At 32.2% G+C, this 26,590-nt stretch overlaps 1 protein-coding gene across 1 annotated transcript; it reads left to right on the top strand.

Moving 5' to 3' along the window:
* LOC109720495 (NAC domain-containing protein 100-like) lies at positions 285-2,941 on the top strand. Its single transcript, XM_020247650.1, has 3 exons — positions 285-714; positions 1,020-1,315; positions 2,061-2,941. Exons 1-3 carry the CDS (start codon positions 528-530, stop codon positions 2,646-2,648), a joined length of 1,071 nt encoding a protein of 356 aa, XP_020103239.1. The 5' UTR covers positions 285-527; the 3' UTR covers positions 2,649-2,941.

The following is a 26,590-nucleotide window of genomic DNA, read 5'->3' as shown; positions in this document are numbered from 1 at the left end:
GCAATTGTCAAAGATAACTAGAGACCTGCAGAAGCAACAAAACTAATGAAGAGAATTGCAATGAAAATGATAGGGGAGAGAGAGGGAGAGAGAGAGAGAAAGAGAGAGAGAGAGAGAAGGGCAATAAGATTATTTAATTTGTATTATTTATTGATGGAATATTATTACAAATTCTAATAGAGAAAAAACATATGTATATATATAGCTCCCCTTAAGGAGGCTTCTTTGAGAAGTGCCTTCGTAAGCACGCATCATAGTTTCTGTCTACGAAGAAGCAACCCCTCTTATTTAAGTCTCTACTCCTCCCCCTCTCTATCTCTCTCTTTCTCTCTATCTTCTTCTTCTTCTTTTTTTTCCCTTATTTCCTCCTATAAAATACCTCACCATCTTGGAGCTAGTTTCTTCTCTCTCTCTCTCTCTCTCTCTCTCTCTCTCTCTCTCTCTCTCTATATATATATATATATATATATACTCTTCTGTTTATGTTTGGGTCCTTTTAAGTACTAAGGTGCAATAATTAACCATACATGGAGGATGCTGCAGTGGTGAACATGAGGGAGGAGTGCATGGATTTGCCCCCAGGGTTCAGATTCCACCCCACAGATGAGGAGATCATCACCCACTACCTCTCTCCAAAGGTTGTGAACCCTAGCTTTGGTGCAAGAGCCATGGGAGAGGTGGATTTGAACAAGTGTGAGCCATGGGATCTCCCAAGTATGTAACCTCTCTCTCTCTCTCTCTCTCTCTCTCTCTCTCTCTCTCTCTAAAACACACACACATAGGGGATATAGGTCTCTATCAATCACCAAAAACCCACATCATTAATGAGAGGCCATTTCTCTCTCTAAGAACAGAAGAGATCTATATATGCCACCAATAAGTTAACTTATTAGAGAAAGATAATCTCTCTCTTTTTCTCTCTCTCTCTGTCTGTGCAGTTACTATGTATATATATATATATATAGCTCATGATCAAGTCTCTATATATCCATGTGTATATATTGCATGTGTACATGTAGGCAAGGCCAAGATGGGTGATCAGAAGGAATGGTACTTTTTCTGCCAGAAGGGGAGGAAATACCCAACAGGGATGAGGGCCAACAGGGCCACAGGAGCTGGGTATTGGAAAGCCACAGGGAAGGACAAGGAGATCCACAGAGGAAAAGGAGCTACTGCTGCTCTTGTGGGCATGAAGAAAACCCTAGTTTTCTACAAGGGGAGAGCTCCCAGGGGAGAGAAAACCAACTGGGTCATGCATGAATACAGGCTTGAAGGACCTCTCTTTTATTACTCCAACCTCCCCAAATCTTCAAAGGTGGTCAATTTTTTTGTTTTCTTTTTTTTTTAAAAAAAAAAACTTTAATTTCTTCTTTCATAAATTTAATTTGTTTTAGAAGAAAATTTTCATGGCCTGGCCTTTTCGCCTAAATGGTACAAATTAAAGAAATCTACATATATAGTGTTTCCTTATTATAATATCTCTCTACTAAAAAGAAATATTTTTTTTACAGAATTGTGCTAGCTAGTCTTGTAATAAGGAACAAAAAAAAAAAAGACTCTAATTTAACAACTCTGTCATCCAAGGGTCAACACTTTTTCCCTAATCTTATTGCTGAGAAAAAAAATCAAATTAAGGAGAAATATATACTATATATGTCCACGACTCAAAAAAGGTTGTACATAGGATTACAACATCTTTTCTTCTATTTTTTTTTTTGATTTTTTGTAATAAAGGAAAGAGGAGTGATATGACTAGTGGAGAAATATGAGCCTTTGGTTAATAAAGCTGTAAAATTACAACCAAAAAGTGATTTTAGAACTTCAAAAAGTTGTTTAAACCTAGAAGGAAGGGTTCAAACCCTTGATGGAAGATTGTAATCCTAGAACCCTTTTTAATTGGGGTTGTAAATCGACTTAGCATTTCTCTTTCTTATATAATTAGTTGTTAGATCATATATAGTTTAATTTTCTCCTGATCTTCTCCCGCAACTTACATATAATTTGGCTATATATATTTATACTCAAGTGAGGAAATTGAGTTCTTTTATGAATGATTGCAGGATGAGTGGGTTGTGTGCAAGGTTTTCCACAAAAGCGTAGGAATCAAGAGAAGCCCAGTGCATGGACTTGAAAGTACCAACTCTTTGGGAGATGATCATTTGCTTGACTCCACTATGGTATCACCTCTGAGGGATTCATTCAACTACAACCCTACTTCAAGCTACATCGATAACAAGAGCTTCGAGTTCAAAGCAATTCCCACAAGCTCTTCGTTGACGCCTTCGTACTTCAACACCGCAACGGCTATGGAGAATACACCACATGGCATCAACTATCAAGCGAACTACGGAAGCCCGACTTACAGTCCATCATCATTGATCTACCCTCCGATTCATCGGTCGGGCTCTTTCTTCTCCTTCCCTGGATTGATCGACATGAGCCACTTACACCACGAGGAAGCCACGGAGAGGCAGTGGAAGGCAGAGCAGCACGCGAACCAGCCGATGGTTAGCACATCGAGAGACACAGGATTGAGCACCGATCACAACACCGAGATCTCTTCAGTGATCTCGAAGCACTACGATGATCTTGATGCCCCTTCTTCTTCTGAGCCTGTTATCGATATCGATAACATTTGGAAATACTGAATTAAATTGGATTGACTTGTGACTTGGCCCCATATATAGGTAATTAGGATCTTCTCTCTCAAATAGTATTTTCCTGTATATAGCACTTCTAATTAAATTGACTAGTACATGCCGAGGTTAGTAACTTAATTATGTAGAGGATTGAGAATTAATTATGTGTGACCAATATTGTAAATTTGTTATTTTGTTTAGCAGAACTCAAGAGTGCTACATATTTGACTGTAACCTTGTTATTGTGTATAATTAGAACTCATGATAAATATGACATGCATACCATATATTTTAGCAATTTATTTGCAGGAGATTTCTATGTAATATAATTATGGATTTCCATAGCATTCATCTCATATTCATTATTTATATATATGGGTCTTATCAGATACACATATACCATATATCCAAAGAGAGATTTATCTTTCATATCATATCTTGTGGTGCAATAGTACATGCACATATGAATGGACTATCCTCATTAATCTACTTTCCATATTTTGACAAGAGGTTCATTAATTGATTCCATGAACGTACAATACAATTCATGGATTCACTGAAATGTCCCCCTCTCATCAAATCCATGTTCACACCATGACCACTGAGTATTATATATATATATATATATATATATATATATATGTATATGTATGTATAAAGAACCAAAGCCCTAGATTCCACAGGGTCCACAACTCAATCCCTTTCTCACCTTCCTACACCTTAACCATATCTTCTTATAGAAATCTCATTACCTTTTCCTCTTATTCAAGTGGGTTGGGTCCTAGAGAGAGAGGGACATGACAATCAACTTAGGTGGGTAAGAAGGAGGTGGTGTTGATTTATCACAAAATTAAGTAGTTTCCACAATTAGTAATTTTTTTAAAATTTAATACGTAGTTTTTTTTTTTTTTCCTTTTTTACTATAAGATACAAGGTGATAAAGTACGTAATATATAGTTAAGATTAAACCTTCAATCTTTTATAGTCCCTATGTACACACAACCGATCAACTAGAATCTGTTTGGCCTTTGTTATATCCTGTATTATTGTTTAATAAAGTGTGTTGTCTAAAATAGTACATTTAGAGAATTCGAAGCTCTAATTAAATTAGAGCAATTTCTAATGAGAATCCCATAAAAGGGGTAAAAACATACAAATGGTTAAATTACAATAAGATTCAAACTAATTCTGTTGTAACTAAACAAATTGGTCAAGAAATAGAATAGGATTAGAAAAATTTTAGTACCTTCCAAAATTTCAGGTCACGTCACAAAACTAGCGGGACCAGACTAAGAATTCATGACACATTTAACAAATCTCAATATCTCATTTCTATTCTCCACCACAATAAAAAAGAATTCTAATTTTTTTATTTATTAAATGCTCCAAAGATAATAGTTCTGAAAATAAAATCACAAGTAAGGCCAACTATGCATGCATCTGAGGTGGTGTCTGTTGTTTAATGACAAAAGAAGTGATCAGTTAAAGGTAGGGAGAGAGAGAGAGAGAGAGAGAGAGAGAGAGAGAGAGAGAGAGAGAGAGAGAGAGGAGGGGTGGGTCTATTCATGTGATATTCTTGTCCTAATATATAATACATATTTATACATATATATATATATATATATATATANGTTCGTTCGACATATAATTCTGTTCTTATAGTGTACTTATCTGGGTGGGGAGGAGATCTAGAGAGAGAGAGAGAGAGAGAGAGAGAGAGAGAGAGAGAGACCATGAAAAGCAACTCTTTTTGGTTCATTTCAGAGCTCGGAGGTGGGGGAGATGAGGGGCCGGCCTTTTCGCCATAAACTGGCCCCTGTTTCATGCATCAAAATTCGGGGAAGGGAGTTACGTAGGAATATTCTCCCTGTTACATATGTATATATCTCTTCTTCGTCACGTTATATATGCTTTTTGACCTACCTAGCTAGGCTTAGGCATGCACAAACATATGTACATGAGCTGTATCATAGCTGTGTTGTTGTGGCGCATCTCATCTCACAGTTCTTGTCGTAAGATTTTCAAACTAAGACCATGGTCTTTAAGGAAACAACCTTAATTAGGAACACCTATATATATATATATATATAATAGTTAATTAGGAGGGATCGATGTATCTAGCTAGGATATATAAATGCATGTTATGTTAAGTGTACATATACACTACAGTTTATTAATTTCTATGCATAATATTATTTTTAATTATAAGCTATTGATATATTGAATAACATAATATGGAGACGATTAATTAAATAATTATGCACATATTTAAGAGTGTAGCATGTGTTTGTGAACACAACAATATTCCATAAGAATTGCGAGAGAGAAAGAATCTTGAAAAATTCTTCTTCTGTATGTGAAAGAATCTTAGAGAGAGAGATTTTCGTACACACGAGGGGAGAGAGAGAGTGTAGTGTAATACATTCTCTTTTGCAACCAGTCAAAATTGCCACCCCATCTTTAACGGGTTGTGGGTCGGATCTGCCCATTATGTGGACCCGATCGAACCGATTCAAAACCAACAAATTACATCTAGGGGTGGCAATCCAGCTCGCTGTTTGCGAAACAGCTCGTGTTCGGCTCGAAATGAGCTCGAGATCGACTTCGCCTCATTTAGTAACCGAGGCGATTCCTCGAAACCGCGGGAATTTCAGCCTGTTTTCACATAAATGAGAAGCGAACGTGGAGCTGCGTCAATCGCTTTGCAAGTGTTGGGCTCGTGTACAGTCGGTTACATATATTTTATATTTATATTACATTTATTTAATTTATATTTATTATATTAAATAAATATTATATAATATATATTTTCTTATTTAATTTTAGTAAAATAAAAATATAAATGCGGAGGTAATTATAAAAGACTCCAGTTTAATGTTAAAGTTTCAACTATCTAGATCAAAAGTGCGCTGAAATGATTTATAAATTTTTTTTATATATATTGGAATCTAAATTTTAATTATTAATGTTCGTTGGCTAGCTCGTGTTCGGCTAGATAATAAACGAGCCGAACACGAGCTGAATTTTTCGGCTCGATACTTTAACGAGCCAGCTCGTGCTCAGCTCGTTTAATAACGAGCCGAACACGAGCCAACCCCAGCTCGCTCGTGTTCGGCTAGTTTACACCCCTAATTACATCTTAGAAAGAACATTATCTATTTGCTAGATATTCCATTTAAAAGTAGTACGTAATATATACATGTTCGTTCGAACACTTCCATCTTATATGTGCGAGTAAGAAACTAAGTTTTCTTTAACATCATTTCGTCTTGAATATATCACATTGTCGTTTATTCGATGGGGATTTATTTATTTATTTATTTATTTATTTATTTATTTGTGGGAACTCATTCGAAGGCTCCTAAAACCCCAAAAAAACCTTATATATATACATCAATGTAATTTCTTTTCTGAAAAATGCTTTACTTGCAAACAAATTTTACAATATTTTACAAATTATACAATTCAGCGGTTGAGTTTCAATCCTAAAATTATAAGTCATACTTAACTTCTCGCTGTGATTTGCAAAAAAGCTAGAAACTCACACATATATATTTCATAAATATATAATTCGAGTATCAAACTCCTAGTCTCTTTTGGTTGGGGGTTAAGGGGTGGAATAACTCCTTAACCTCCATATTATTTCTAAACACTCCAAAAAATAGATGGAGTTAGCTAATCTCATCTCAAATGAGCTATACCGGATTAGCTAACCCTACCTAATCCGACCAAATCTCAACCAAACATTATTTTCTATTCATAATAATCCACTATCCTTTTTATCCCATCTACTCCAGCCAAATATTATTTTTCACTATCCTAAACTAACTCCAACCTCTAACTAAATATAAAAATATTTTAATCCCACTTTAATTCTGAACTTAACTCTATCTCTAAAATAACTAATTGGGATCTCCTATAACCAAAGCAATTTTCTTTTTTTTTCTTTTAATGTAAAGTTTGCTTTTATCCTGCGCCGAATGTACTATGTATGTGAGCATTTAATTTGGCCCATCCAACTCAGCTTTCACGTGGTTCATGTACCTCTCTCTCAAAGAAATTTCCACTAATAGATTTTGAATTGATCCTCATGATCTAACTGCATTAATTGAACAATCACATTGAACAAAATTTGTACTCATGCACTAATGTCAAAGATTATAGTACTCATCAGTACTAGCCGGATCCACCGTGCCCTATTGCATAAGCAAGGTATATATCGGCACGATACAGTCTCTGTGTTGATGGCACAACTCAAAACCCTCTATTCTTAAAATTAGTAAATAATTTTTTCAATACAGTTCAAAAGATTTGATAAAAATACATAACAAATAATTAACATATTTTACTGTTAAAAAAATATTTTATATCATTACGTGTCGGCATATATATATTTTTTGTGATCGGCACGCATCGATACGATCAGGCACGCACTATATCGTATCTTACCGGCAAGTTTCTGCCATGATCCCGTGTCGTAATACTTAAATCTTTGACTAATATCAAACTAATAAATTTCAATTGATCCTCGTGATCTAACTCTCTCCCCCTCTCTCTCCCTCTCCAATTGTTTCTGATACATGCGCATATATGATTATTGTAGATTGATGAGCTAGAATACTATCCAAATAAATACATGCGCTAGAACTTTTGCTGGTTTGGGAAATTGGATTAATATTTTTATCTTACAAATAAAAGTTAATCAATCTGAGACTTTTGTTTCCACTACAGTAGGATTGTGGGAGAGCACCAAGTAAAAGTTATTCTAGTAGAGAAAATGCTCTTAATTAGTACTTTTTCTTTAGAGCACCACTGAACAGCTTTTCTCTATAGAACTAAAGCTGCAGGGTTGAGCATAGATTCCTAATAACATTAAAACAGCTAGCATTAATTCAGTTGTAAAGGGATTCTATATAATATTTAATTATAGGATATATATAGAGTGAGAGAGAAATTAACTTCTCAAAATATGGGAACTCTTCTAATTAAGTTCCATATGCATGCTAACTCTACTGTCCTTTTTTTTTTTTTTTTTGAGAGAGAGAGAGATAGGTAGTACGCTACTCGCATTGTTTATTTTATTTATAAATAAACTTAGCTGAAAATATGAATCAACTAGGATTCGAACTTGGGACTTTGGATACCAATCATCAAGCCCTTTGCCACTTGCTCTAGGGACAGTCAGTCTATATATAGTATAATTCTCTGTACTATCCTTTATTGAGGATAGTGCATGGTTAATTTGTCTCAATATATAGTATAATTCTGCTCTATTACATAAAGGCTTTGTTTGAATGTCGAAATAAAATATCTAATGATAATGTATGTGGTATAAAGATTTTTTCATATATATAATTAGAAGTAAAATAGGACACTCATTGATTTTTGCTCTTTGAAAGGTATTAACATGCATGTTTTGGTAGGATATAGTATATTTGGTCTAGCACAAGGTAAAAAATTACTTGATGGCAAAATATATATAGTATTCATTCTAGATATTTATTATAATTATCGTCTACCAAATATTATTTGCTTCTTGAGCTAATGAAAAAAAAAATACCTGATAAAATATTTATGCATTAAAACAGGGACAATTCTTCTTGGGATAGCAAAAATATATTTGTTGGGATAGCAAAAATATTTATCACTATCCGCGGTTTACTCGGGCTAAAGATCCAATTCTTGAAACACGAAAAGAACTAGCTTAGTTATTGAAACGAAAATATATAAAAATATACTTTTTCTAATTTTAGATAATATTCCATAAATTGCTTCTAATTACTTAACCGGTACAATTTATGTAACGCATTATTAGTCACAAAATAAGCAAAATACTTTACTATTGCATATTTGAACTTGGGGTGTCAACGAGCCGAAGACGAGCTCACTGGAATTGGCTCGTGTTCGACTCATTTCATAAACAAGCTGACTCATTAAAGCATCGAGCGAAAAAATTCAGTTCGTGTTCGGCTCATTTAGTAACCGAGTAATACGACCTCGAGCTCATTTCGAGCCGGACACAAGCTGACTCCGGAACAACGAACTGGATTGCCACCCCTAATCTTAACCGCGTGTAAATGTAATTTTTCTGCGATCTTAAATTAAGCCTCTTGCTATGTATTGAAAGAGGGAGTATGCTCGATCATGCACGTATCAACCCAAGTCTTAATTAACCGCTGAGATGAACGAAACTTCCAAGTCACAACTTTCTAATCCTCGTGGACTTACAAATCACCTTCGCTGAATACACAGCCTTGCTAGTCAAATCAAGTGCCGACACGTGTCCTTTTTTTTTATTTATTTTAATTGAACCAGCACGATAAGACTGTGCGATGCCAGATACCGACCATTTCTAGCACAGATCGATGGAAAAGAAATTGATGGATGAGCTCTAATTATTTCATATTTCGAGCTGCGTTTATTTTTACAAAAATAGACGAAACGAATAACACGCTATCTTTTTTAAAAAAAATAAATAAATAAATAAAAATATAATTGCATAGAGGTTTGATAAATTCATGGTATATATGTAATCTCTATGGAGTACAGAGGTGCAATCAAGGAAAGGAAACGAGCTAAAAGATGAATTTGATAATATACGAAAGTCAAAACAATGAAGAAACTGTAATTAGAAGTAATATTCAAAGCGAAAATTTTCTTTTTAACCTATATATATATATATATATATAAAACTTATCTTGTGATGGATTAGCTCATTTGTTAAATGTACCAATCGAATCTGAACCAATTTTGAATCCCGCAAACAACAATATAGATTTATAAAAAGAAAATTATAACTGTGGGATTTAGTTTAGTTATAATGTGATTGGATTGTTATCAATTTTGCGTCGCTTTCGAACAAGGCGACTTTTGGAGGCAGTTACGTGGATAAATAGCATCTTGGGGTGGGCCCCACCTCTCTCCACTTTTTCCTCGGCTCTGGGCTTTTCGTGCAAGAGTGTTCCACTCACAAGAGTTCTCTTTCTTTTCTTCTTCTTTTTTTTTTTTTTTCCCTTTTTTGAGGGGTTTAATTTATTCCATGCCCTTCAGAAAGAATAAAATTTTATAAATACTTCTTTGAATTATAAAATATGTGTCCTTATATGCAAAGGATTTAGGATTTAAAATTTAGGCTTTGAGTTTGGGGTTTAGAGGCATTTGTGAATTGTGACATATTTATGTATTTAGAGCGGCATGAATGATAAATTTCCATATTTAGAAGAATATGAATGATATATTAGATTTTGAGAAAGTATTTGTGATATTTATTTTAAATTTTCAAAAGATTATGTTTCAAATTGTTCTCTTTTTTTATAACTATTATCTGTAGACCACAAAAGAGGATGTGTATATCCTATACCTTCCTGAGTGGAATGGGAATCTCCCAATCACCTCTTTTTCAATCCGGCCTAGGAAGCCGGATTGGAAGTTGAATCCGGACGGAATGGATATTTAATCGGATTAAATTTATTTTTTTAATTTTTTAAATTAAAATATGAGCTTAAATTTAGAAATTAAATTTTTAATTTTTAATTTGAACTTGAATTAAAAATTAAAATTTAATCAAGTATTTCGAATCTAACTTATTAATTTGAATTTAAATTAAAATTTTAATTTATATAAAGTTTTATTCAATTTTTTTAAAAAAATAGATTTAAAATTTTGACATCATTTTAAAATTCTGATGTAAATTTTTAATATTTAATTTTTAATTTGAATTTAAATTAATTTATTATAAAGATAAAGTTAATATATTAATCTGATTACGTTTTTTAAATTTACCTGAACCAAACACCAACAATATAAATGATTTATTCCGATTCTGATTTAGGTGATGAATCAAACAGAATTAGATAATGAGTCATTCCAATTCCGATTCTAATTCCAATTCCGACTTCGAACAACACACGCCCTTAGTGTTAAAAAAAAAGAGAAAATAAGAACTAATTCTTTGTAATATACATACACTCCTTTAGAAGTGTACAGATAACAATGCTTTTATTTTTTGAAAAAAAAATTGTTGTATATACCCCATTTAATTAGGGGTGTACTTCTTACCCTCTTAGATCCTAGGAATTATAATTTTTTTTTTTTAACTGACCGTCCCTAGAGCAAGTGGCAAAGGACTTGGTGGTTGGTATCCGAAGTCTCAAGTTCGAATTCTGGTTGATTCACATTTCCAGCTAAGTTTATTTCTAAATGAAATAAACGAAGCAGGTAGCGTGCTACCTATCTCTCTTAAAAAAAAACAGAATTATAATTTTTTTTATTTTTAGTGAAGAAAAAAAAATTATAAGACTTGCATAAAGTTTAGGATGTAAACTTAATTTACATCTCTTTTGGAATGCACAAATAGCATACTTATGTTTTTGCTGCTAAGAATTGCCATCTATACTCCAATTCAAAGTGAGATATATATAAATCTTCATACACTAGTTATATCGAATCATCTTGATGTGACTGGCGTGTAAAAATTAGCCTTTAGATGGTTGATGTAAAATTTACACCATTTTTTAGAGCGGACTTTTTTTCTTTTTTCTTCCGTAATACTATTCATACACTCTATTTCGAGATGTATGATTTACACTTTTCAATCTAATAAATGAGATTTTTTTTACTTATTATATCATATGATAAGTAAAAAAATCTTATCCATTAGATTGTGGGGTATAAATTATACACCCCAAAATGCGATTTATGGATATCTTTTCTCTTTTCTTTTTTTTTTTTGGATAAGAATGGATGGAGACCCCTCAACTATATATGGAGCATTGTGATATATATAGTCCCGTCAACTTCAGTTTTTTTTATTTTTTTATTCACACTTGTTTTACTTCTCATTTTTTAGATTTGAGTTGTTATGATTGATTAAGCTAAGAAATGTTATTAAATTTATGGCTCATTTAGCTCCTAGCAGTTAACTAGTCGTGTTTTATTTGCTATAAATTAATTTAAACTACTATGAATTTGGAAAAACCTCCAATATTAAAATACTTTGATCTAATGGTTGAAATTTTACATATAAATGAGTCTTTTTATAATTAAGCTCGTCTTTTTTTTTGGCTAAAAATCAAATAATAAAAATATATATTATATATATAATTATTTATTTATATATAAATATATATAAATATAAATTAAATAAATTATATAAATATAAAATATATGTATTCGAGCTGTTATCGAGCCAAATACGAACGAGCTGACCCCAACTCTTGTTCGGCTCGTTTATTAAATGAGCTGAAAAATCAGCTAGTGTTTGGCTCGTTTACTAAACGAGCGATTCGATTTCGACCTCATTTCGAGCGGAACATATTGCCGCCCCCACTTAGAAGTTTACGATAGCTTATCATTGCAAGCTATACATTATTTTCTTGAAATAAAATAATTGTTCGTCTCGTAGTTCATTAGAATTCATTATATACCAGCAAATTTAGACCATCATGATATATTCTTTCATGTTGCTGTGGATAGCTTGTTCTCACATCTATGTAGGACTTAATTTAGGTTTCGTTTGAGATTGCGGGGAGATTGCGTTATACGTTAGAAAAATATATTGTTTGTTTTCGTACATAATATTGCGTTCCGCGTATCGCGATGAGTCGGTTACGATATATTTTCTGCGGTCCCACTGAAGAACGCAGAAGCATATCCCTATATGCTTTTTTCTCAACTCCATTTTATCTAATAACGTTAGATAGGTCTTAATACCAAACTAAGCCTTAAAAGAAAATGCTCTCACTAAAAGTGCTTCCATTTCTCGGGGTACGTAGAAGCTCATCACTTAAGCTTGAATTTCGCATGCAAGGAAAAAAAAAATCTACATGGAAAGAAGTAGAAGAGTGATATATATGTTAAAAGACTCGAACTACAAACTAAAGCTCTTGAATTAAATGCATTCCAAGAGATGTGTTACATCGATCTTCGACTTTCGAGTTTCGAAATTGGTAACAAAGCTAATTGTTAGATTGAGTAGGGAATAGTTATGGTAATTCACTACATGACATTGTGTTACAAACTTACAATTGAGTGGACTTCACTGCAACACCCCTAATAGAGATTAATTTGGTATATATATATAGAGCGAGGCTACTATGCTATCGGAAGCACGGAGCCTTCCGTGCTTCCAGCTCGTTTTCGATGTTGCGACTTTCGAATCGTCGATCGGCTCCGTTAAACTTGATCTAGAGTATTTGGAGTACCTAGAAAATAAATTTTATGATTTTACGATATCATTTGCCTAGTGAACGAAGGGGCTCAAAATCAACGGCTGAAAATAAAAATCTTATAAAATGTAATAATGTGACATTAAAATTTTAAATCAAAGATATTGATCTTGTTTTATATAGTATAAAGAATTTTCTATCAAAATTTCACGTGATTTGGATATTTCTATACCGTTAAACTTGCAAACGGCTCACTACGGCCATTGAAATTTGTTGATTTTGAGCCTATTCGATCACTAGGCAAATAATATCGAAAAATAATAAATTTTATTTTCTAGGTACTCCAAATACTCTAGATCAAGTTTAACGGAGCCGATCGACGATTCGAAAGTCGCAACATCGAAAACGAGCTGGAAGCACGGAAGGCTCCGTGCTTCCGATGAGGGATTCTACACTGTCACACTTGCACCACGTCATCAATAACAAGCTAATCACATCCCTTCTTTTCAAATAAAAGTACAATAAAAATATTTTTTTACAATCATGATGGGACATATATCTCTAAAAATAAAAATTTGATTGGTTTGTGACGCCAGGTCACCAATGCACCCGGTGCATTCTAGAATTTTTCGCTTCCGATAGCATAGTAGCCTCACTCATATATATATATATATATATATATATATATATATACACGACATACAATAGAGCTAATTAAGTCTCTTTTTCCGACTATAGCATTTTAGATAGTGGTTAGGCATAAGAGGTTAAGAAAAGTATACTGGGACTAGAGTAGTCCTATGATAAATGACATCCTGGAAAGTAGGATGTTACAATTTATATTAGTGCTAATTAGTCACTAGCCGAAAATATAAGATAAGTCTTACATCGTCTGATATTTATAAATGAGTTTGAGCCTAATGAGAACATCAAGGTTTAAAAGAGAAAGGAATACGACACTTATAGGATTTGATATAAGTCCTATATATAAAAGGGCAATTTCATTCATACCCTGGATTCCCCTCTAAAGTTTTAAATATCACCTATACTCTTGTGAATATAGAAAATTATCATCTATACCCCTACCATTAGTTATGTTAGCTTTACCATAGTTATTAAATGGTTAAAAATGGGTTAACTTTTGAAATGACTTATTTACCCTCAACTATCTCTTAAGTAAAAATGTATGGAGACTCCCTCAACTATATGCCATTTTGAAACAACTCCCTCAACTTTTATTTTTTAGTTGATATTCCATTAACTTTTAGTTTTTTAAAAACATTTACTAATTTGAGTGTATGAAAAAATGAGAATTTTTTAGTTTTTTTTTTATGATTTCACCAAATCTAGTGGCTCTATTTATTTTTTATCAAATAAATAACTATGTATAAAAATTTAAATAAAAAAAATGTTAAAGAATTATCCAATCTTTCTTTAATCTTGAAAGCTTAAAATTTTTTTTAATCAAAATTATTCTCGATAATTTTATCTGCATTAGATGTATTAAAAAACTGAAATATAATATATTTTAGCTTTCGAACAAAACTCTCTTTTTTTTTTCAATCGACAAAACAATGCAGGCATATAGTTATGTAATTTTTTTTTGCTTAAATAGGAAAAAAATAAAATCTATAATTTATTTTCAAAATTACTATTACTAATTAGGAATGTTAATTGATATAGATACGCAATTTTATCTGAACTCGATTTTGAATGGAGTGAGCTTAATCGATACTGAGTATGGATAGTTTCAATTATAGGTACCAAAAAATGAGATCTATGTAAATTCAGCTATGATTTTGGTCTATATTTAAACCGAACCTGAACCAACACCCGAAACCAAAAACAAAACCAAAATCAGATAAAAACATACTATATATAAAATACATTGTATATATATATTTTAGTAATTAATGTATATTAATAATTTAATTTAATATTTATATATTAAATACTTAAATTTAGATTTACAAAAATTATCTTGAAATACCTATTAATATTTCTACTATTGATAAGCGATAAAGGGTAACATGGTAGTTTGAAAATTTAACTCCATTTCAGATGGACTTTAACAGACCTTAACTACACAGAGAACATTTATGATAATTTTTAATATTTTGGAGGGCATTCGTGATATTATCAATTTTAGAAGGGTATTGATGAAATTAATAGTCCCTAGAAAGGCATCTATGAAATTATTTCTAAAATATAATAGGACTAATTAAATTTCTTAACCCGACTATAACATTTAACGGGTAGCTAGGTTTAAGAGAATAAAAGAGTTAAGCATGCTAGCTAGAGTTATATAGTACACTACAACAAAAACGGTCTATAGCGGCATTTTTAAATGTCGGTATAAGTCAAAAAAAAATGCTACTGGCTAAATTACCGACACTTTTAAAAAATATTGCTATATGTGAGGTCGCTAGGTATATAGTGACAATTAAAGAGTGTCGCTATAATCTAAAAGAGTGCTGCTAATTTACCAACATTTATTTAAGCATCTAGCAACCACCGGAACTCTACCTCGTTGGCTGCGGTGGCGGAGGAGGACGAGAGGAAGGGATCTTCGTCGAGAATTTCAGTCGATTGAGTGAGAGGAGAAGGGGAAATGGTAATCGATTTTTCTTTTCTTTTTCTTTTATTTTTCTTTTCTGTGTGTAATCAGGCCGAATGGGCTGGGTGGGGTGGGTTGAATAGAATACCCTTTTATTTTTGATTGGATTAGGCTTTATATTTAGACATTAGTAGGTTTTTTTTTTAAGTTTTGATAAAAATATGACACTTACACAAAAGTATCCTAAATATGTATCCCTATAATCTAATTCTGTTGTAGTGATAGTCCTAGGATAGGTGATCTTTTAAAAAAGTGGGGCGTCGCATTCACATATGAACATGATGAATGAGAGGTGGCCTATGCAGTAACTTGAAATTATTGTCCTTACTTGGCGCATCCATACATTCTGTGCACCACGCACGCCTTTCGTTATCCCGCTATTTCATTAAAGTAGGATAATGAGAATTGAAATATGTGATTAGATGGGATAAAAATGGTACTGAAGATGCATTTATGGATAGATGCATCGAGTAAATACAGATATTTTTCCTGCATAAATGTGCTACGATTACATCATGCATGCTTGTGAACACACATATTGGAAGAATCAGAAACATCACTATAACATGATATCACATTTCCTTTTCCCACCAAACTAGATGGAGGTTAGGAAAATGAGAGTATTCCAAAATCAATCATCTCACCATTAATTATTGTATGGAATATTTGCTAATTATATATGTCACTTGGAAGAAGAGTTACTTTTCAATGTCCAATATTGATTAGCATTCTCTATCTAGTCACCTCCTAGTCATGTGTAGGCTACAGTTGAGACATGTGGTCGTGAAAACAACTGATGTGAGGCCTCTTGATCTATAGTAAAACCCTATAATGTCACCAAGGAATATTTTCCTTTTCAAATTAGTTGTAGAGAATTTTCAACATACCCTAAATCCCAGTTGAATTAAAGAACTACCTTAATTAATTTGTTTTGTTGCATTCAATGAATCATTGTTTTCGTACTATCTTATAATACGTAAAAGAGTTCTGACTTTTTCCTTTTACAATAGCCGATTAAGTAATTCTCATCTGATGTACTAGTAGTGCAGCGTGATGCAATCATTCATCTCAATATAGATCACAATTATATATCATAAGCCAATAGATAACACGGAATTAATGTACTTTTGTATTAGTAATAGACGAACTTGTCTACTAGCGTATCCAAGTTATGCTCCAATGATTGATCTCTTGGACTAGGACTTACGTGCAGATATTGTTCTCTTACAGCTGTTTGAAGAAGCATTAATTTTTTTAAATTATCCCCAATCACTCTCTTCTGTAAAAAATTAAGTTGGTAAGTTTTAGATTAGAACTTCCTGTTGAGGTCCAATTTATGGCTTCTATTGTTTCTACAAATTACTCTCTGATGCTAAGTGTAGTCAAGCGCAAACTAACGTCATTCAAAGTTGAAAACTACATTAATTAAAACACATCATCAATTGTAACGAAACACTAGTCACTGTAGCCAAACATCACTAATGAGATCAGCTACGCATCATTAACTGTAAGCAAAACCCTTTAATTAAGCTAAAAACCCAATTGGTGTGGATGCTTAATTAAGCTATATAGAACACGCATTAGGTTTAGCCTTATACGGAAACATTAATTGTGGGGTAATTGTCTTTGTCTCCCTTGGATACGGATAAGAGGAGAAAGTTTAATTAGAGAAGGCACTCAATGGCCCCAGATCTCTCTTATTATTGGTTCGTAGCTTCTTTTTCTGGGTTCTCAACAACACAACTAGCTACATATATATATATGCTCGGGAATATGCTAATGAAAAATTAATTAATTAAAGGTTAGTAAGAATTCGTGTAATATAGAGAATTTTTCAGAACTCATATACAAAAAATGGAAAGAACCTAGTAAGGGATCGATCATCCGGCGGCCTCATGGCAGGAGGTCAGGTTGGACCAAGTCATGTTCGAAATAGTAGGAGATCGGACTAAACCGAATCATGTTCGAAATGACGTGAGGCTGATTGGGCCGAGTTACAATCGAGACTCGTGGGTACTATATCTATTTACTTTAAGTGAACTGATTATATATTTCTAAAAGTTTAAGCGTTTTGGATTAATGTGTTAGCGCCAATGATTCGATAACTAAATCTCATATAAAAAGATTGAATAGATATTTCACTTAATTGTCATCAACATCAAATAATATGCAAATTTTATATCTATTTATGCACTCGTTTTTGTCTTTAGTTGATGGATGGGAATATATCAGCGGAAAGTCTCTATTTTTGTTTTTCTTTAAGAGAACTAAAAAATATCAAAGAGTATATATGTTTCCATGCATAAACATATTGTTTGATTTTTTTCTTTTTATTTAGTTTGAGACAATATGCATATCAATTTGTATATGGGTAAGTACCATAATTAGTTAGTCGTCAATTATTTCACAGTATAATTGGCCTCTAGATTATCTTTTCAAAATAAGATAAATTATCGTATGAATAAAATTTATTATTTAAGAAAATCATGACGATCGTATGTACCATTGCATGACTAGCTAAAGGCTCTAATGAGTAACTTGTTTGCACAATATATATAAAAAGAAATTAAATTTAAATTAGGGTAAACTTCAAATATCACTCTGTGGTTTTTCACTTTCTTATTTTAGTAACCTATGATTTGACATGTATCAAGTTAGTGTCCTGTGTTTTCATTTTTATTTTTTCGTCAGCTTTTTCGCTAATATTTCGTTAAATTATATACAAAAAAACTTCAAATACCCATAAAGAACAGTCTTATGGTGCATCGCAGTGTCTTATTGTGGTGGTTCAATTAAAATAAATAAAAAATAAAAAGGACACGTGTCGGCACTTGATTTGATTAGCAAGGCTGTGTAATCAGAGAAGATGATTGAAGTCCACGAGGATTAGAAAGTTGTGACTTGGAAGTTTCGTTCATCTCAGCGGTTAATTAAGACTTGGTCTCGTACGTGCTAGATCGAGCATACTCCCTGTTTCAATATATAGCACTATATTGTTTAAGTTTGTGGAGAGATTACATTATCTGCGGTTTAGATTAGAGATGGTAATTCAACTCGTAGTTCGCGAGTCAGCCCATATTCGGCTCAAAATGAGCTCAGTACCGAATCGTTCATTTACTAACATAAACAAGCCGAACACGTACAAGCTGAACTTTTCCACTTGATATTCTCTCTCAAAAAAAAANACTAAAAAGTTAGGACGCAGGCCAAGTTAAAACTGAATACAAGCTGGATTGTTAGCTCGATATTTTAACGAGTGAGCTTGTGTTCGGCTTATTTATGCCGCTCACTTGTGTTCGGCCCCTATCTCGCTTGTGTTCGGCTCGTTGACACCTCTAGTTTAGATTTGCAGTAGTAAAGTATTTTGCTTATTTTGTGAGTGACAACGGTGTTACATAGATGGTATCGGTTAAGTAATTAGAAGTAATTTATGGAATCTAATCTAAAATTAGAAAAAGTATACTTTTATACATTTTCGTTTCAATAACTAAGCTAGTTCTTTTCCTGTTTCAAGAATTGGATCTTTAGCCCCAGTACGTAAATCGCGGATAGGCTATCCCAACATATATGGTGAACATTTCTGAAATTTTCCCATCCAAATTGAAGAGTTCAATATATAAGTATAGTATATATATATAGTAATAGACATTATGACTGGATGGCTATCAATACACGCAAGCTAATTGAATGTTATGATGCTATTGATTTTTTGCATAGGATTGGAAAATGGGAAGTTAGGATAGACTGTGGGCCCCTTGAGGGTTAAGTGCAGGTTGTAGATAGTGTACAATCTATACGGGTAAAAATAATTAAAAGTAAATTTAACGTGGAATAAACTCGTTAGCACCAATCCTTCGGGACTACGATAGACACGCCAGCCGGACTCTCTCTCTCTCCTCTCTCCATCCACCCTCTCCTCTCTCCGTACACCCTCTCCCGATCCACTCTCTCCCTCTCTCGTCCTCTCCCGTTACTCTCTTCCCTCTCATCCTCCTTCCTCCGTCCTCTCTCCCTCTCCACCAACGCTCTCCTCTCTCTATATATATATATAAATGTAACTATACCATAATATATATGGCTACTATACTCTTATGAGTATAGAGCGCTTCGTATTCATAAGACGTTTTCGATGTTGGGCTTTTTGAATCGACGATCCACACCGTTAAAAATGATCTAGAGTATTTGGAACTTCTAGAAAATAAATTTCGTAATTTTTCAAAATCATTATAAAGTCCATCAAGCGGGTATAAAATGAACGGTTAAAATCGAATGACATCTTAAAAATTGATGATCGGATCCTTAAATTTAAGATCAGAGTTATTGATCTTTATTTAGGTAGTGAATAGAATTTTTTATCAAAACTTCAACCTATTCCGATTCTTTTTCACCGTTAAACTAGCAAATATCTCATATCGGCCGTTAAAAATTTTGATCGTAAGGTAGTGATATCGAAAAATTATAAAATTTAGTTTCTAGAAGTTTTAAATACTCTAGATAATATTTAACGGTATGGATCGTCGATTCGTAAGCTCTATCATCGAAAACAACTTATGAGTACGAAGGCAATCGTAAATATCAATAACTCCGATCTTAAATTGAAGGATCCGATTATCCATTTTTAGAATGTCGTTCGATTTTAACCGTTCATTTTATACCCGCTTGATGGACTGTATAATGATTTCGAAAAATTACGAAATTTATTTTTTAGAAATTTCAAATACTTTAGATCAGGTTTAACGGTGTGGATCGTCGATTCGAAAATCTCAACATCGAAAACAACTTATGAGTACAAGAGACTATACTCATAAGAGTATAGTAGCCACTATAATATAGAGTAGCTAATAAATGCTGTATTCGATAGCACGAGCTCCTGCCCACTCGTTCGATGTGCGCACTTTCGAACTCGATCGGCCCGTAAACTGATCTATAGTACATTGAGTACCTAGAAAATAAATTTTAAAAAATGATTTACGATATCATTTGTCTAGTGAACAGAAAGGCTCAAATCAACGGCTGAAAATAAAAATTTTACAAAATATAAATAAAACATTAAAATTTTAAATCAAAGATATTTGATCTTTTTATTAAGTAAAAGAATTTTCTTCTATCAAAATTTCAGGATTTGATTATTTCTACATATACCGTTAAACTGCAACTTGCTCACTATGGCTCATTGAAATTTGTTGATTTAGCCCATTTGATCACTAGTCAAATATATTGAAAAAATAATAAAATTTATTTCTAAACTCCAAAATACTCTAATAATTTAATGAGCCGATCGACAGATTCGAAAAGTCGGCTAACATCTGAAAACGGAGGCTGGAAAGCTACGGCAAGCTCCATTGCTTCCGATAGCATAAGCCTCAACCCTGTCTATATATATAAAGGTTAGAGCCAGCAACATATCGCTATTAATAGAAATGTAGCACTTATCTCTATCATATTTTTGATGAATCGAGGATCCGAATACCGATATCGTAGCCGTTTAAGTTGATCTAAAATATTTGAAAATCTAGAAACAAATTTCATAAATTGATAATGGTTTTACCATGGGATGCAAAAGTATCGTAAAATCGACAATGTTGACGCCCTATACCGTTGCTTTTTATACGCGAGACAATGACCAAATCCTTGAATTTTTATAGATGTAAATTTTATACTATAGATAATGTTTATAACTCTGATTACAACTATAAAGTCTAAAACCCTATTTAAGATAGGTTATTCATTTATAACTTTTCATTTTTCACCTTAAATAAACTTATTAATATTTAAAATATTACATTAATTGTTTTCTAAAACATTTTAATTGTGTAGATACAACTTCAAACAGTGCCGATATCATTTGAAGTTCTGAATCATTCAAATGTCGATTTGAATATAAGGACAAGGTCCCAATCTATTAATGAATAGTACCTGACCCTATATATATATATATATATATATATAATAATATATATAATATATAAATAGTCTAGGCTACTAATACTATAATGAGTATTAGAGCCCTTGTACCATTCAAGTTTAACAGCTTTCAGATGTAAAAATATACGCTAAGTGATTAAAGTAGTTACGGTGGTGATAGTGGAGCCCCCTAGGGTTAATTGGGGTGGTTAATATATAGATCTAATGGTGAAATATTAAAGGTATATCAACGTCAAAAACTTTATGATTACAAAGGCTCTATACTTATAAAGTATAATAGCCGTACTCGTTCTCTCTCTCTCTCTCTCCATCTCTCTCTCGTCTCGTCTCTTCATCCCTCTTCTCTCTAATATATATATAGTATATATATATATATATATATATATTATATATTAATGTGGTGAGGTTACTAGCTTCGAACAACGAACCTTCCGTGCTTCAAGGTCATTTTCGATGTTGCGGACTTTCGAATCGTCGAATAGGCTTCCGTTTAAAACTTGATCTAAGTATTTAAGTATCTAGAAAATAAATTATGAGATTTCGATATATGCCTAAGTGAATCGATAGGGGCCAAAATAATCAACTGGCTGAAATTAAAAATCTACAAAACTGATAATATACATAAATTTAATCAAGATATTGATCTAAATTATATATAGAAAATTTTCCTAATCAAAAAATTATACGTGATTGGATATTTCTACACCGTTAAACTTGCAAACAGCTCAACATACGGTCATTAAAAATTATTGATTTGTCCCCTTCGATCACTAGCAATGATATCGAAATTATATCATAAAATTTATTTCCAGATGGCTCAAATACTCTAGATCAATAACGGAGCGAGCGACGATTCGAAAGTCCAACATGGAAAAACGACCTGAAAGCACAGAAGGCCTGCTTTCAGAAGTATAATAGCCTCTACTCATAGTAATATTAAATTATTATATAATTGAGGGCTAACTATGCCTATCTGGATAGTGACAGGAGCCTTCCGGCTCCAGCTCATTTTCGAGTTTGCACTTTCGAATCCGTCAATCGCTCCATTAAATTGATCTAGAGTATTAAGTACCTAAAAAATAAATTTTATGATTACTGATATCAATTTGCCTATGTGAACGATGGGCTTAAAATCAACGGCTGAAAATAAAAATCTACAAAATGTAATAATATGACATTAAAAATTAAAATCAAGATAGATCTTGTTTATATAGTATTAAGAATTCTTAATCAAAATTTCACGTGCTGATTTCGATATTCTAACACCGTAAACTTGCAAAACGGGCTCACTTTACACCAATTAAAATTTTTTGATTTTGAGCTTCACTTTGATCACTAGCAAATGATATCGAAAAATAATAAAATTTAAAATTTTCTAATACTTCAAAATACTTCCTAAGATCTAATGTTAACTTGTGAGCCCAAATTCGACGATTCAATCGCAACATCGAAAACGACCTTGGAACACGTAAAAGGCTCCGTGTCTTCGATACATAAACCTCACTATATATATATATATATATAATATATATATATAGTAAATATATATATATATATATATGGGTACGACATTTACAAATTTCTGGCTTTTTATGGAGTACTAATGCTATATATCCAACATTAATATTTTTTTTCATATATAGCGAAATTCAAATTGATCAAAACGCAATATTTTGGAAGGATAGAGATCAACTCATGTGTTGAATATTATTCGTAATACTCATTATTAATTGGGCATTAAAAATGGGCTTGCATGTAGAGTATATAGTTTTGGGTGTAGATGTCATTAGCATTTTCCATTTGGAAAATGAGCTTTTTCACACTAATTTGCCATAAAAATCCTACTTTGGATTCCAAAGAGTTTTCATTATCTTTCACACTTGTGAGTGGTGGACCAACATTACGTTTGCTTTACACTTTTTTTCCTCTTTTTCTATTTCAGAGGTAGCGATGCAAACGGAGCGGATCTCGGGGCGAGAGCTCCATCCCACCTCCTGGTGTGACTATCAAAATTCCACCGCACCTCCCGCCCGAATTCATGACGGGTCAAAAAAGTTATTCCATAATTCGCCCAGCCTCATAACACACCCCAGCCAGTACCATAAATCCACCTTGCTAACTAATACGGTTTTTACAAGTTATAATACTGTTAATATTTTGTAAATATAAATTAATAATTTTTTAATAATAAAAGAAAGTCTACTAGAATTACATTAAAATTCAAAAATTTCAAATACATGTATATTAAAGAAAAAAAAAATTCTACTTGAATTACAAAACCAACTTGAGAAATGATAGCACCAATTTACTTATAGTTGAATTTTTTTTATAAATATATTATTAGGAATATTTTTAAAAAATATAAACGATTTATGATACGAATTCGGGACTAATCCTAATAGGACGAATTCGGAACAGGTCAAGATATTTTTTGCTTCCTGCCCTGAATCAATCTCGAATCATAAAAAGCATTCCGTTTCCTATCCCTAATCGGTTTATTTTTCTCATTTACTATCCCGTTCAGGACAAATCGGATAGGAGCTCTATCAACCCAGATCTATTTGCATCTTTATTAGAGGTGTATGTCCTATGTGTGTGTATATATATATATATATATATATATATATATATATATATATATATATATATATATATATACAGACTCAGAGACTGGACCAAATAAGGGAAAATTGGATTTTGGACTCTTGCTGAAGTTGATAGGCAATTTGTAGATATGTGTTGAGTACTTGCTTTTTGGAGCTTTACATCACCTTTTTAAAGGTCATCTTTTCCCGGATGGATGCCTAGTGGAGTTATTGACAGGAATATATAGTGACAATTGCTTCACTTTGAAGTTTTTTTTTAATTTTTTTATAGTTAAATATCTTTTTTTTTTTATATAATAGTTGAACATTTTCTCATACCATATAGCTGTATTGTATTTGTATTGTACGTACGTATATTAGATATAGAGCAAGCACAATAAAGTATTATAGATCCTTTTTTTTGTTTGAAAATGTTAGTTATATGGTTAAAATAAATGTACAAATAACCCATTTCCATATGTTGCGACTTTAATTAACCCCTTTGATATATAATCACTATTGATAATTTGCCACTCTACCAAGGGACAAAAACTACTAACATATTACAATTTTAGAGAGTCAATTATAAATTTTCGTTACCAAGAGGATTAAATTAGTGCCTGGTTTATACAAGATCAATATTTTGTTTAGTTGATTTGATCATTTTCTCTCTCTCTCTCTCTCATATGATTAATTATGATATACATATATATAAATTAGAAACATTTCCACCTGTGTATTACATCAAGAAATTAATTTGACTAAAACAGTCAATGTCACGCTATTTTTAGAGGTGCATAGATGTGATTTTGACACCAATGAAAATGATATTTAACCTACTAATTTTGAGGATTATCCATTCACATCTAATGTTTGAAAAGGGGAAAAAAAAAAAAAAAGTAGAATTAAAACACGAATTTTCTTATAAAACTATTTCTAGGCCGTTCATATTTGATCTATCTTTTAAGTAATATTTATCAAAATTAGTTCGAAGCCCTTTATTTCTTTTTTTAAGATCGCTTTACTTAATATACGTAACGTGATTTATCTAATTTTTACCATGCAAGTGAGCAGAAATATTATAATTGATCTATAAACTTATTCGTTATTAACATTCACAGTTCCTAAATATGCGGCAAATATTGCACATATTCAACATAAAAAGCATTCTAGGAATATGGCATGGCAAGAAATTAGAAAAGTGTGGAGGCCGATTAATTTGTAGTCGAAAGATTACAGACTAAACCATAATACGTACGTTAAAAATTATGAAAACATTTGTTGATTGTTTTACTCTTCGCTCAGTGAAATGTTGACTGTGTCTCAGTTTTTATTTGCGGGATCAACATACATACATATACATAAAAGGCAATAAAATATAACTTGTAGTATTCGAAATGATCGCAAAATAATGTGCAATGATTATAACTATATGAAAAGGCCTAGTTCCTGTTTACTAGTCAAAATCATTGTATATATATATAGATCCCAAACTTGAAGCTAATTGTGCAGAGACTAATACAACCTGTAAATAGGTATGTAAATAGGAAGAGAGTTGAGCACTGTGAAAAGGGAAAATAATTGTGAGAAAAATATATAGAATGGCAAATTCTTATATTATAAATTCAATTTGGATTTTACCGTGGTTTTTGAGCAACATAAAGGATAAGCAGTTAATTACTAATGGTAAGGAATTAAGTACAGTTCATTTTTTCAATTTTATATATATATTGTAGAACTATTATACTATCGAAAATATAAGGGAGCTGGTGCTTCCGGCATTTTAGCCCTTGGGTCAAGGATGGTAGGGTTAAAATAATAGCGGTCCTCCTTAAGATTAAGTGGCCCCCTAGCGTAATAATATTAATTCAAAGGTAAAAAATGGTTAAAGAGGTTGATCTAAGAGTCAAAATGGTTAAAGAGGTTGATCTAAGAGTCAAAAGTGAGAACACTAACTTCGTTTTGTTAAATTTGGATTTACTATAGATAAAGATTAATCCTAATAGATATAGAACTATTTGATATGGTATATTTTATCGCTATCCCATCTATTTAAATTAAATAGAAACGTAATCAGACTTTAATGGAAAATCGATCTGGACTCTATAAAAAAGAGTATTGATCCTGGCACCTTCTCATACACATTCTGGTGAAGAATTAACATCGGTTCCACATCATACGGCAAAGTGCCTGAGAAAGAAGGAGAAACCAATTAAATTACGCAAGTTCAATTGGTGAGGTTCACATCGGTACCGGATTTCTCACTTCCGCAGATTGATCAGAAATTTCTTCTCAATGACGCTCTATGAGTTATCTTATTTTATTTTGTTCCTAGAGATTTTGATATGTATTTAATTTCCTTCTTATTTTACATATTCAGAAAGATCTATCACTTTTTACTTCTGAAAGTGTAGTAACTCAATTCTATATTTATTTATATGTAGGGAGATAAATGCATTATGTAGTATTAATTATTATTATATCCAAGAAGATATGTAATTAAGCATTCTAGTAATGAGAAAAGAAAAAGAGAAATATTTCATTACTTGGGCACAAAGAAACTTGTTGTAGTCACTCTCAATATGTCTTTGTAGAAACATTAACTACTTTGACTAATATTCGCAAAGACCATATGCTTTTATCTTATTTCTAAAAAGG

Source organism: Ananas comosus, linkage group 14, assembly GCF_001540865.1.
Source record: "Ananas comosus cultivar F153 linkage group 14, ASM154086v1, whole genome shotgun sequence".
NCBI lineage: Eukaryota > Viridiplantae > Streptophyta > Magnoliopsida > Poales > Bromeliaceae > Ananas > Ananas comosus.
This window is presented reverse-complemented; position numbering and strand designations above follow the sequence as displayed.

Coding starts and splice junctions, on each gene's coding strand:
- LOC109720495 (XM_020247650.1), top strand. CDS start 528: ATGGAGGATGCTGCAGTGGTGAACATGAGGGAGGAGTGCATGGATTTG. Junction 715..1,019: donor TGAGCCATGGGATCTCCCAA/GTATGTAACCTC, acceptor GTGTACATGTAG/GCAAGGCCAAGATGGGTGAT. Junction 1,316..2,060: donor ACCTCCCCAAATCTTCAAAG/GTGGTCAATTTT, acceptor GAATGATTGCAG/GATGAGTGGGTTGTGTGCAA.